Below are 13,696 nucleotides of genomic sequence, written 5' to 3'. Positions count from 1 at the left end.
TGCTCCCAATAGAATATATTTGTTGAAACTTCATGAAATTATTGTATCTAGGAATCCACATCCATATGTTTCAATCAGCTCCACAGTATTTCATAATCTAACTGGAAGCCCACCCCCCCTCTGAATTTTAAGTGTTTTAATACTGAAACGTTTTTGCACACAAATCTGAAGCAAAACCTAATATGCAAAACAGTTTATGAATTATTTATTAACAATGTTACACACCAATAGCGTTTTCGCTCGTTTTCTATAAACTCTACATAATAATATTTACATCCAGTCAAGATAAGTCATTTTCAAAAAAACAAAATAAAAAAAAAATCTCCATCAAGGACTGTCACAAATTAATTTAGTAATATATATAATATATATATTTAAAAAAAAACAATAACCGTACAAACACCACCAAAGTTTCATGGTATCAAAGAACTACTTGAAAAAAGGAACAAGTTTACTATCCAATAACACATTTTTAGTGCAAAAACAGTAGAAGTAGAAAAATACTGATTTGTTTTTGGGTATAAAAGGGGAGGACGTTAGACGTGTGTGTCGGTGTTGTTTCTGGGTATAAAACGGGAGGGGGTTAGACGTGTGTGTTGGTGTTGTTTCTGGGTATAAAACGGAAGGGTGTTAGAGGTGGGTGTCGGTGTTGTTTCTGGGTATAAAACGGGAGGGGGTTAGAGGTGTGTGTCGGTGTTGTTTTTGGGTATAAAAGGGGAGGACGTTAGACGTGTGTGTCGGTGTTGTTTCTGGGTATAAAACGGGAGGGGGTTAGACGTGTGTGTCGGTGTTGTTTCTGGGTATAAAACGGGAGGGGGTTAGACGTGTGTGTTGGTGTTGTTTCTGGGTATAAAACGGAAGGGTGTTAGAGGTGGGTGTCGGTGTTGTTTCTGGGTATAAAACGGGAGGGGGTTAGAGGTGTGTGTCGGTGTTGTTTCTGGGTATAAAACGGGAGGGGGTTAGACGTGTGTGTCGGTGTTGTTTCTGGGTATAAAACGGGAGGGGGTTAGACGTGTGTGTCGGTGTTGTTTCTGGGTATAAAACAGGAGGGGGTTAGACGTGTGTGTTGGTGTTGTTTCTGGGTATAAAACGGGAGGGGGTTAGAGGTGTGTGTCAGCGATGGGGATTCTCCGCAGCTCTACGATCTGGGAGTTGGCCACGCTGCCCCCGTCCTGGCTCCCGCCATGGATGGACTCTGTGTCGCTGACGTTAAGGCCGGACCCTGCGAGGAACAAGAACACTGTTCAGAACCTGGACCAGAACCACTGAACACACCCCTGCTTTGTAGAACAGGGCCTCTGCATTCAATGTTCGATAATGGGCCACAATCTAGCAACCTTTCTCTTGTACAGATGATTCTGGTAAGATGCTTTGTGGAATAGGGCCACTCCGTGTAATGTTTCAGATTAGGGCACAGTCCAGCACCCTTTCAGAAAGAGGGAGAATGAACTCAGCCAGTTTGGTCAGTTTCGAATCCAAACAGGCTGGGAAACAGGTCGCCTGGTTACCATCTGTATACTCATAATATGCTACAACATTTGTAATGGCACATGTATTCCTGTTAATACATATTTGTTTTCTCGAGGTCAAAGTGGACAAAGGCTAAATTACCTGGTAGGTCAACTGTGAACTGGATTCTCTTTTGCAGTGATGAACTGGAGGATCAAAGTTGGTAGAAAATGTGAGGTGTTGTGTTACCCAGACCAGGACACTTTTGAGAAGTGCCATTGGTTCTTTAATGACCAGAGTGAGTAAGGACCTTGGTTTAATGTCCCATCTGAAGGAAGATACCTTCTACAGTATAGTCCCCCACAACTCTGCTGGGGCATTGGGTTTGTATTTGGGCCACATAGAAGAGCGCCCTCTACTGGCCCACCATCACCTCTTCCAGCAGTAATGGTGGTTCTCAGAGCTGGACCTGGGGTACGACAGTGTATGCCGGTTTTCTATGCCACCACAACTGCCATCCCAGAATAAATAAATAAAAAGTTGTTCATTTTTCTTAATTAGATGTTTTTCCTGTTTTGAGGAATTATTTACTATCTATGTTAGAAAGAGCGATGCATAATCTCTATAATTGTTCTATATTGCAAATTATTACATACATAGAGGTAGAATTTTATAATAATAGCTGATCAAATGAAAGACCGAAGTTAATTAATAAGCCCCTAATTGGTGAAGGTGTGGAACTAACCATTTTGTAGATGAAGAATGCAAAGACAGAGCAAATGATAATGAGGCAAACCAGCATTGCATTAATTACTTTAAGGAAAAATAAATATGAAAGAACTTAAACACATGTGTTCAGCAACCTAATTAAGAGCCCACTGATTCACCTCAAAAAATCTAACCTCTTTTTATGTCATTGTTTATATAGGGCAATACGTACAATCCCACAATTGGATTTTATTCTCCATGGCATAGCATGCACAGCTGTTCCTCTCATAATGTGACTTAAGAGAAAGTATTAATTAAGAATTAAGAAAAAATAAGCACTTGTTAAAATGTAGGAATTGCAATCCAGGTCATCCGACAATCACTGTTTTAGGAGGTCTTCCAACAAAGTACAAGCCAAGCTAATACTTGCTTTAGCAGTTAGCCGCCAACAGCATTCTGCTTACTGGATGGCTGCTGACCTGTGTGCTAATATGGGTCATGAAACTCTCACTGCTGACAGGGACTCCACACAGACCATATAGATTATTAGATCAGTGTGGAAACCTCGGGTCATGTGGAGAGAGAGAGACGTGGACAAAAGACTAATCAGCAATACTATATTTATCCCCTGGCAGAGGTAACTGGATCAGTCATTCTGATATAAGAGGGAGAGAGAGGGAGGGAGAGAGAGGGAGAGGTAGAGTAGGGGGAAAGAGAGGGAGAGAGGAAGGAGGAGGGAGAAAGGAGGGGTCGAGACAGGGAGAGAGAGAGTGGAGGGAGAGAGAAAGAAAGAGGGTGACAGTGTGAGGGAGAGAGAGAGAAAGTGGGAGAGATAGAGAGAGAGCAAGAGAGAGAGAGAGACAAAAGACTGATCAGAAATCCTATATCCCTCTTGGCAGTGGTAACTGGATCTGTCATTCTGATATAAGGGGCACAGTCCCAGGGACAGCTCACGCTAACGCTTACGCAATACCAGGCCATGGTATCTGTCAAACTAATGCATCTTGAATTCTCATATAGTAATTGGATTTTTCCCTTTACGCGGTTATCCTCATGGGGACGAGGCAAACCGTGGAAAACCCCCCCCACCTGAGTCATATCCAAGCAGCGTCCAATCCCAGGCGCTAATCCAGCACGGCTGTCCTCACCGCCACGGACACCAGGACGGCAGAGAGCCCTATTACGGGCGGGGCATTCCCCCCCACACCAGGGGGCTTATTTTAAGTCTGTACCCCCCTCATTAACACCCCCAACCCTCTTTTATATAGCCAGGGCCTTTTAATGTTATATCACCATAGCGATGCGATCTGTGTTGCCCCCGTGGTCCCACGGGCACCGTTAGCCGCGTAGCATCCGATTAGCGTTTAGTGAGAGCCACCCGTTCTCTAGTGACCACCGGGGCCATCGATCAGTCACCTATCTGTGCGGTGTTTCCACGCCGACCGCACGGCTCAGGTTTTACCGTTTGGGTGTGTCCAGGAGACCAGAGTCTAACATTCCCCCCAGAACCTCGCAAAAAAAAAAAATATATATATATATACACGTTTTTATTCTGATTCATCTTGTGATTCATTAACTGTTTAGGAACCCAGTCAAACATGGCCGCCTCCATGACCATTGAGCAGCTCCCATAGGAATCCATGTGACTGGAATCAGAAACTGTCGACAGTACTTCTACATCCTGACATGTGAGACACTTTCACACACTTGGAAGTCCAACAATATGTCACTGGGGCTGCCAACAGTGATGACCAATAACATCGCAAGCGAGCACCAATGACATCACTGTTCGAGGACCCCTGGAATCTTCCTGTGGGGGACCTTTGTTGTGTGGACTGCAACATTTTGATTAGATTAGATTTTCAAACCCAATACAGCATATACATTCTACATTTCAGCAGAGTTCAGGAGCAAAACCCCACCTTCCAATGTCAGAGTCTCCACTGTCGCCAACTCGTAAAACTAATTTAATTTTTATTAATAAAAAAACTAACTTGGCATGTCTGCACGTCGTTTGTGTCTTGTTACTCCAGTGGGAAAGGCAATTATTGCGTTATTTGTTGGAGTGGTGATACATCACAGAGAGGGAGAGATTTTCTCTCATTAAATATTGAGGGTGAGTGAGTCACATCGCTGACAGCAGTGTGATTGGAGACCGAGAGGATTGATGGAACGGGGAGCAGCGGAAAGACTGCATTGCATACACGTACAGTGCACACACATACACACACACCTACACACACGTATACATGCGAGCACATACACACACATACAAGCACACACCTCCACACATATATACAGTCAGGTCCATAAATATTGGGACATCGACACAATTCTCATCTTTTTGGCTCTATACACCACCACAATGGATTTGAAATGAAATGAACAAGATGTGCTTTAACTGCAGACTTCAGCTTTAATTTGAGGGTATGTACATCCAAATCAGGTGAACGGTGTAGGAATTACAACAGTTTGTATATGTGCCTCCCACTTTTTAAGGGACCAAAAGTAATGGGACAATTGGCTGCTCAGCTGTTCCATGACCAGGTGTGTGTTATTCCCTCATTATCTCATTTACAAGGAGCAGACAAAAGGTCTAGAGTTCATTTCAAGTGTGCTATTTGCATTTGGAATCTGTTGCTGTCAACTCTCAATATGAGATCCAATGAGCTGTCACTATCAGTGAAGCAAGCCATCATTAGGCTGAACTGTAATCAAATGTCTGACTATACATGTGTGCACATATACACACATGCAGGCACACCTACACACACACACACACAGCCAATTATACGCACACACACAAACACATGCACACATGTACCTACACACGTAAACACACATACACATATACATGCATGTATGCACACCTACACTTACATGCCCACACACACACATGGATGCACCCACACAGATGCACGCACACACACAATGCACACAAACCCTAGCACATACACTTACAGATATGCTTTCATTGAAATATACATTAACACACTACATGCATGCATAGACACACTCATACACACATGCACATTCCGTAAGTAACTTTCTCCCTCTTTCTCACACATACACGCACAGGCATATACATGTGTGCGGGGACACACACCACACACACACACACACACACACACACACACATACAAGCAGATATGCAAGCATAGACACATATTGGGGAACAAATTGCCTAACAAAGGTAATACATTAATTCTCATTGTAAAATATGCATCAATTAAAAAGATGAATCTATGATCTGACTCTTCGTGCAAGTGAATCTTGAAAGGGACATAATCTGGGTGTGTGATTCCCTCAGTCTAATCCATCATCTCCTCCGACTGAGCACCATAGTTATGATGGAAAATTGATAATAAAGACGCAGACGGAAATCTGTGAGGGAGCGTACGCAGCCAGTAAGCCATGATATGGGAACTGCATTCCTATAGACCCCAGCCCTTTGAAAAACCCAGTATACATACAGTATCAGTATCAATGAACGGGAAAGAAATACGAGCCTCTGGCAAGTGAATGGAAGGGCAGCATCTCACCGGTCTTTAAGGCAAATATGAGGTCATCGAACTCTTGGGATTCCTCGTCGGCCACCAGGGTGGTGTTGATGAAGCCCCCCTGGGTGGTGTAGGCGGTGCCGTTTTGGGGGCCCTGTTTAAACACACTGCTGGGCTGACTGCCAGGTCTCAGAGACGCCCGCTCCCAATCTGCAGAGACCTGAGACACAGATAAACCCACACTGATTACACATACAGAGATACACACACACACAACTTACACATACAGAGATACACACACACAGGATTACACATACAGAGATACACACACTGATTACACATACAGAGATACCCACACTGATTACACATACAGAGATACACACACACTGATTAGACATACAGAGATACCCACACTGATTACACATACAGAGATACACACACACACAACTTACACATACAGAAATACACACACACACAACTTACACATACAGAGATACACACACAGGATTACACATACAGAGATACACACACACACACAACTTACACATACAAAGATACAAACACACACAACTTACACATACAGAGATACACACATACACATGATTACACATACAGAGATACACACACGCACAACTTACACATACAGAGATACACACACACACGATTACACATACAGAGATACGCACACACGATTACAAATACAGAGATACACACACAACTTACACATACAGAGATACACACACACACATGATTACACATACAGAGATACACACACACACAACTTACACATACAGAGATACGCACACACGATTACACATACAGAGATACGCACACACGATTACACATGCAGAGATACACACACAGGATTACACATACAGAGATACACACACACACACGATTACACATACAGAGATACACACACACACAACTCACACATACAGAGATACACACACACACGATTACACATACAGAGATACGCACACACGATTACACATACAGAGATACACACACACACAACTTACACATACAGAGATACACACACACGATTACACATACAGAGATACACACACAGGATTACACATACAGAGATACACACACACACACGATTACACATACAGAGATACACACACACACAACTTACACATACAGAGATACGCACACACAATTACACATACAGAGATACGCACACACGATTACACATACAGAGATACACACACAGGATTACACATACAGAGATACGCACACACGATTACACATACAGAGATACACACATACACAACTTATACATACAGAGATACACACACACACGGACAAACATGCACACACATATACACACAAACACAGACAAACATGCACACACACACACACACACACATGCAGAGATAAACACACAACTTATACATACAGAGATATACACACACACACGGACAAACATGCACACACATACTCTCACACACACACACATACAGATACACACACACAGAATTGCACATACACACACACACATAATTACACATACAGAGATACACTCACACAAATTATACATACAGATATTACACACACACACACACACACACACACGGATAAACATACACACACGCACATAATTATACATACAGATATTACACACACACACACACACACACACGGATAAACATACACACACGCACATAATTACACATACAGATACAAACACACACACAATTACACATATAGAGATACACACACACACACACGCACATAAACACATATACATCCATTAACACATAATTACACATACAAAAACACATAAACATCCAAATAATTACAGACAGACAGATAGAGACAGACAGAGACACACACACATACACAGACACATTGATAAAAAAACAGATATGGACGCAAGAAAAACATTCATATCCAGAAAAACAATTACATAAAATGAAGAAAAAGTGTACACACGTAGCCTAAAAATAGAATACAAGCCACAAGATGTTCCCACTTCCAATTCTTTCCTGGAAGCCATGCTTCCAAATACAGACAAAATAAAGGCACTTTATGTCCCCAGCCTGAACAGCTTTAACCCAGCCCAGCCTAGCCCTCAAGATAATGTTATCTGGGACACCGAGGAGGTCATTGAAAGTTTAGGTTGTCAAGGCCCTGCAGAGGTTAGCAGAGAGTCCAGGGGTGAGGGTGAGGTCAGTGCTTAGTAATCGCTGATATAATGCGACAAGCCACATTAGCACTGGGGTGCTGAATAACCTGAACCCCATTAGAACATATGCCAACCAACCTCACGCCCACCAATAATGTCTGTCTGTCTATCTGTCTGGTGTCTATATTTATTTATCTATCTATGGTATATATACAATATATATGGTATCTATAGTATTTATCTACCTATCTATGTATCTGAGGATGTGTCAACCGTGTGATAAGTACTTGACTATTGTTCAATACAAACTCCATCCCATCCATCCATGATCTTAACCCGCTTATCCTGAACAGGGTCGCAAGGGGGCTGGAGCCTATCCCAGCATACATTGGGTACACCCTGGACAGGTCGCCAGTCCATCGCAGGGCACACACACCATGCACTCACACACTCATACCCACAGGGGATTTAGACTCTTCAATCAGCCTAACCTGCATGTCTTTGGACTGTGGGAGGAAACCGGAGTACCCGGAGGAAACCCACGCAAACACGGGGAGAACATGCAAACTCCACACAGAGAGGCCCCGGCCAACGGGGATTGGAACCCAGGACCTCCTTGCTGTGAGGCGGCAGAGCTACCCACTGCACCATCCGTGCCGCCTCAATACAAACTCACATTATATAAAATGCATTTATATAGCTAGGGATTGGAAGGTTATTCAGGTTAAGTACCTTGTGCCAAAGCAATAGCTGGGAACTGAAAATGTATCATTCTGATCACAATTTATCTACTTAACAACCTCGCCCTATTGCTAGCGGGAGAGAGAGAGAGATATGGATCTGGGGTGTGTGATTAATTGTGGGCCTGTACCATCCCTACCCTCCCTTCATGGGAAAGGGAAAAGGAACAAAAGCATTCTGGGTCACAACGGCTCCAAGTTTGACTGGAACCAGGAAGTGTTGCCATAGCAACAGGGCAGCGCACAAGAATCGATCACTCAGATTATGTAGTTGACACATCAGGTCACTCGCAGTAATCTCCCCTTCACATGCCGTTTACCCTGACCCCTCACCGTGGTTCTGGGGTCAAACACACACACACACACACACCGGAATTGCTCTGTATGGCAAAAGTTAGCATTTGCCAACAGATTCAAAATATTTATATTTCATATTTATATTTCAAAATATAACGCCATGAACGTTAGCTAACGTTGGCCACCAGGCAATGGGGAACAAAAGCTGACAACCATTTGGCTGTTACAGTGCACTTTAATCAATGTAATATTTCTTCTTTCCTTTTGAAAGAAATCCCAGTTAAGAAGCGAATCAACTCGCGAGGATTGTTAGACCTACTGTAAGTCTGCTTGTATTAAAAAGGCGTTGGTGGCGAACTGAATGGAATGTTCATTTAAAATCGTTCAACAATATCCGTTTGCTGCAAACACAGCCGCGAACGTTTGCCGTCTTGAACGCACGTCTGGTCTAGACAGAAGCCGTGTCTGTGGTTCTGGTGTAACAGACTCTGGGAAGCTGCTTAATGCTCCCCGCAGCAGGCTGATGGAGTCGGGCCCGGACTCTCACCGCAGTGGATTAGGCACCATCTGGGGCCTGCAGATCTGTCCCTACTGCTCTGAGGGGCGTGAGCGGTTCTCTCTCTCTCTCTCTCTCTCTCTCTCTCTCCTCCTCCTTTCACACATTCCTCACCCAGGGGGGCACCTTTCCAAATCCTAAACTGTGCTCTGACAGGTGAAACAGGATTACGGGAATCCTCTGCAGGTCGGAATTCCTCAGGTTTGGAGAGGATGGTATGATCTAGTGAAATGTGGTAGCAAGTGGTAGCTTCCGCACAAAATGTTCCAGCTAACACACAATATGTTTGCACAATATTCATGGAACATTATGTCAACATTATAACACTGTCACTACATGGCAACAACACTGTGACACCATTTTGTGTGAGCCGGGTCAGCCTTCTGACAAATATGTAACTCATTGGCAGCCTTCCGAATCCTCCATTGTGTGAAAAGGGGCGTTTTGTGGGAGATGCATGTAGTTATGAGGTAAGAAATGAGTGGCGGTGGCAGTGTGCTATAATTGTTAGGGGATGGGCCTTGTACTCTAAAGATTACAGGTTTTATTCCCTCACAGGACACTGCAGTAGTACCTTTGACGTACCTACCTATCTTGATTTGCTTCCCTATGCACCCAGCTGAATGAACAGATACCATGTAAAATGCTGTGTACGTAGCTGTGGATAAGCCTGCTACATGCCTGAATGTAATGTAACGATGGTGAAGAATATACTGGCTAAGGGGGTGACTCCAGATAGATATGAGGGAGGGGAGGGGCTCAGTAAGGGGCCGGGGGCGTGTCGTACCTCCTCCATGGCGCTGATGAGGTTCTGGGTGGACTTGCTGATCTCCCCGCCCACTGTGGGCGCGGCCCCGGCCTGGAAGGTGGAGTCGAGGCTGCCGTGTCCGTTCATCTCCACAGTGTAGCTGGCTTTCACCGGCCAGCAGACCTGGTTGTGCATGATGACGTACACAGCCAGCACGTACAGGCCCTGCAAGCCAATAGGAACAGGGGTCGGAGGTCAACAACAGACAAGATGGAATGCCGGACTCACAGCATTACACCAGCACAGCTGCCTCTGCATGATGATGTACACCCATAGGCTGGACCAAGTGTCACTCACTGACTATCCAATGGCTACTACCAGCACCACCATGTTGTACGATATGGAGCTGCGCAGTCGGGAAGCCAAGTGCGGCTCCTCCACTAAGCGTGTGTGAGAGTGTGCCCTAATCTGTCCCTGATTCATCCACAAAGTGTTGCTCTATTACCCTCATAATACAATAACTTAAGGAAAATTGGCACATGGGGAGGCATTAGATCGGGACTGCATTTTATGGCGAAAGAAATTATTGACTTAGTATTTTTACTGCAATTGTACCATCGACTTTACATTGAAAATGGGTCTGAATGACCTATACTGGAGCCAATCGCAGGGGTGCTAGTGAGCACTGTCTCTCACGGTCTCTCAGCCAGGAATAAGCATCAACAAAGCTGCTTGTGTACACTCATAGGACATACAGGCCCTGCCAGCCAACAGGAACAGGGGGTCAACAAGACCGACAGAGGTCCAGTTACAGACAAGATGGAATGCTGGACTTAATCTTTCATGTCATGATGACACACCACTATGGCGCTTACAGTAACTCTATATTGCTGGTTTACGTATGTCCTATTTGTAAGGTCGTTTTTAACAGCTAGTATCAAACGTTAATCTAACGACAAGGCATTAGCCCTCAACACATCATACTTGAATAAAATGCCCTGTAGCCCTGTGTATGTCCTCACTTTGGGTTTGTATGTGTGTGTGTGTGTCCTCACTTTGGGTGTGTGTGTGTGTCCTTACTTTGGGTGTGTATGTGTGTGTGTGTGTCCTCACTTTGGGTGCGTATGTGTGTCCTTACTTTGTGTGTTTGTGCGTATGTCCTCACTTTGGGTGTGTATGTGTGTGCGCGTTCTTACTTTTGTGTGTCTGGCCTTACTTTGGGTGCGTGTGTCCTTAATTTGTCTGTGTGTCGGTGTTAGAGTGGTTGTGTCTTTACTTCAAGCATGCATGTGTACTTCGGGTGCGTGCAAGGTTCTCCTTTGGTAGAGTGCTCAGCTCCCTTAATGTCTCTCTCATGACCCAGAGATGCTAAAACACATTTTCCCCATGGCTTCTTCCAGACGGTGCCCCTCCCTCTCACTCTGAGTCTGAGTATGAATCTCCACGGCAACCAAGGTCCCCGTAGGTGCCATGATAGGGGGTCAGGCAGGGGAGGTTAGGGAAGGTTAGTGTGGGTGGGTGTGTGCGCAGCTGTGTGTGTGTACCTATGTGTGTGTGTGCATGCGATTGTGTGTGCGCGTGTGTGTGCGCAGCTGTGTGTGTGGGTGTGTTTGCATGTCTGTGCCTGTTCCTGTGTATGTGTGTGTGTGTGTGTTTGGGTGCCTGTGTGTGCATGTGCAAGTGTATGTGTCTGTGCGTGTGTGTGTTTGGGTGCCTGTTTGTGTGAGTGTGCATACCTGTGTGTATGCACCTGTGTGTGTGAGCATCTATGCCTGTGTGTGTGTGTGTGTGAGAGAGCATGTGTGTCAGGAGGGGTCATGTGACCACTCGTGTTTGCCATACATGCCATTTCATACATGATGCAAAGGCACAGCTCTATGCATCGCCCCGCCAACCCCCAGCTGGATGTACACGTACCAGCACTCACCCTGACACAGACACGCTTCCCCCACGTCATGTGACCTACCCCCTGCTGAGTGTCAGCACGAGCCACTACCCACAGCACACAAACCAGCCTGGAGTCAACCCCACTAAAACCCCCACACCTTCCCATGAGCATACTACACGCTACGCTGAACAAACATGTCTGTTTCATTTCGGGCATGATGGGGTCATGTTAAGCTCCAGAGGACAGATACTTAAAAAATGTGATTTGCCACAGATTTTAAAAACCAAATCCACACCTACAGTATTACCCATTATCTAAGCACTAGGAAGCACAGATAAACCATATCTTCTGTTCATTGAATAGGTTTGCGTGGGGATCAGTGAAACAATGACAAACCTTCGCATCTGCCTGCAGCATCATTTCAAAACTAAACCTTGACTATGTTGAACTGGCATTAACTAATGTAGCCTAGTTATTAGCTAACAACTGAGAAGTCAATCTTCTGTACAGCATTGTTTCAGTATTTATAGTTTATATATTGGTTTTTTGGAATGTTCTAAGGCATTGTTCTAGAACTCAATTTTTTCAGTTACCAGTAGTGACATCAGCATTAGAATGTCCTGTTAAGAACAGTCTAATCACATATTTATGGTCAACCACCTAAAAATTGTTAAAAACAGAGATTTGACATAAACAGGTCACATAAATCAACAATGATTATAGCCTGAAGAAATTCCACTGCAGTAATTAAAGAGGTGGACTGATGCACCGGTAAAGGTCAGGTCTTCACACAGGACTGATACGGTGCCTTTAACAGCACATTATGGGCTGAATGATGAGCCCCCATTAGGCCCTATTATCTGAATCTGATAAAGAAAGTTCAGCCTCATTATGGCCATGAGGGTTTGGTGACATTGTGAAGACCAGAAAAACGTATTTTGTTGTTCTGTGCACGGTATGTAAGCGCTCCTAGCTCGGTGCTTTTATTGCTAAATGTCCTCCCTGTCAGAGAAAGAGTGTGTCACTGATGACGTGTGCAACAGTAGGAGGTTGGGTCAGGTGTGTGTGTGTGTGTGTGGATGCCGGTGTGTGTGAGTGTATGCATGCCCTGTATATGCGTGTGTGTGTGTGTGTGTGTGTGTCCATGCGAGGCTTGATTGGCTCTCTTCGCCGAGAAGAGAAACAATTTCATTGGAAGGCGTCAGAACGGGACTCTTAAAATAGGCCTTATTTGTTTTTCCATTTCTAATCTGTTTACGTGATCGTTCCGAGGCGGGGGACGGGGAACCATCACAGAAAATGACGAGGAGGCACACGCTGTACTACTCTGTTGTTTCGCCGCCGCTGGCAAAAAAACAAAAATTCACAGGACGGAAATTCAGATTACACTGAAGAGGGGCTATATTTACAATGATCGCCTCTTTCAGGATACGGAAAAGTCACCTGTGTGCTGTCCTGTGCTGCATTGTTTAAAAACAGCGCTGTCGTTTAGGAGGGAACAATGCTAGTGCACTGATCGGCGGCGATCGCAGCCAGACGGTCGCCTGAAGAGGTAAACAGAGCCATGGAGTTCAATTATTTTAATATTTGTCACGTAATAAAAAAATCTAATGAGTGTTCTATCCTGTGTGGGGGACAGATCTGATGTGGTTTGTGCGGTGAGGGGTTAGAGTGAG

The 13,696-nt window shown here is 44.6% G+C and overlaps 1 protein-coding gene across 1 annotated transcript in view; it reads right to left on the bottom strand.

The window, feature by feature from the left end:
- Window positions 1-229: 229 nt before the first annotated feature.
- Window positions 230-13,696, bottom strand: part of adgrv1 (adhesion G protein-coupled receptor V1) — a 168,322-nt gene continuing 154,855 nt past the window's right edge. The window contains exons 89-91 of the mRNA XM_061260259.1: window positions 10,172-10,357; window positions 5,700-5,877; window positions 230-1,222 (exon numbers count right to left, since the gene is read on the bottom strand). Of these exons, the coding sequence (XP_061116243.1) occupies window positions 1,101-1,222; window positions 5,700-5,877; window positions 10,172-10,357 (486 nt within the window). The 3' untranslated portion in view covers window positions 230-1,100. The remainder of the gene's footprint in view (window positions 1,223-5,699; window positions 5,878-10,171; window positions 10,358-13,696) is intronic.

The sequence above is a fragment of the Conger conger genome, chromosome 11 (genome assembly GCF_963514075.1).
Source record: "Conger conger chromosome 11, fConCon1.1, whole genome shotgun sequence".
Lineage (NCBI taxonomy): Eukaryota > Metazoa > Chordata > Actinopteri > Anguilliformes > Congridae > Conger > Conger conger.
This window is presented reverse-complemented; position numbering and strand designations above follow the sequence as displayed.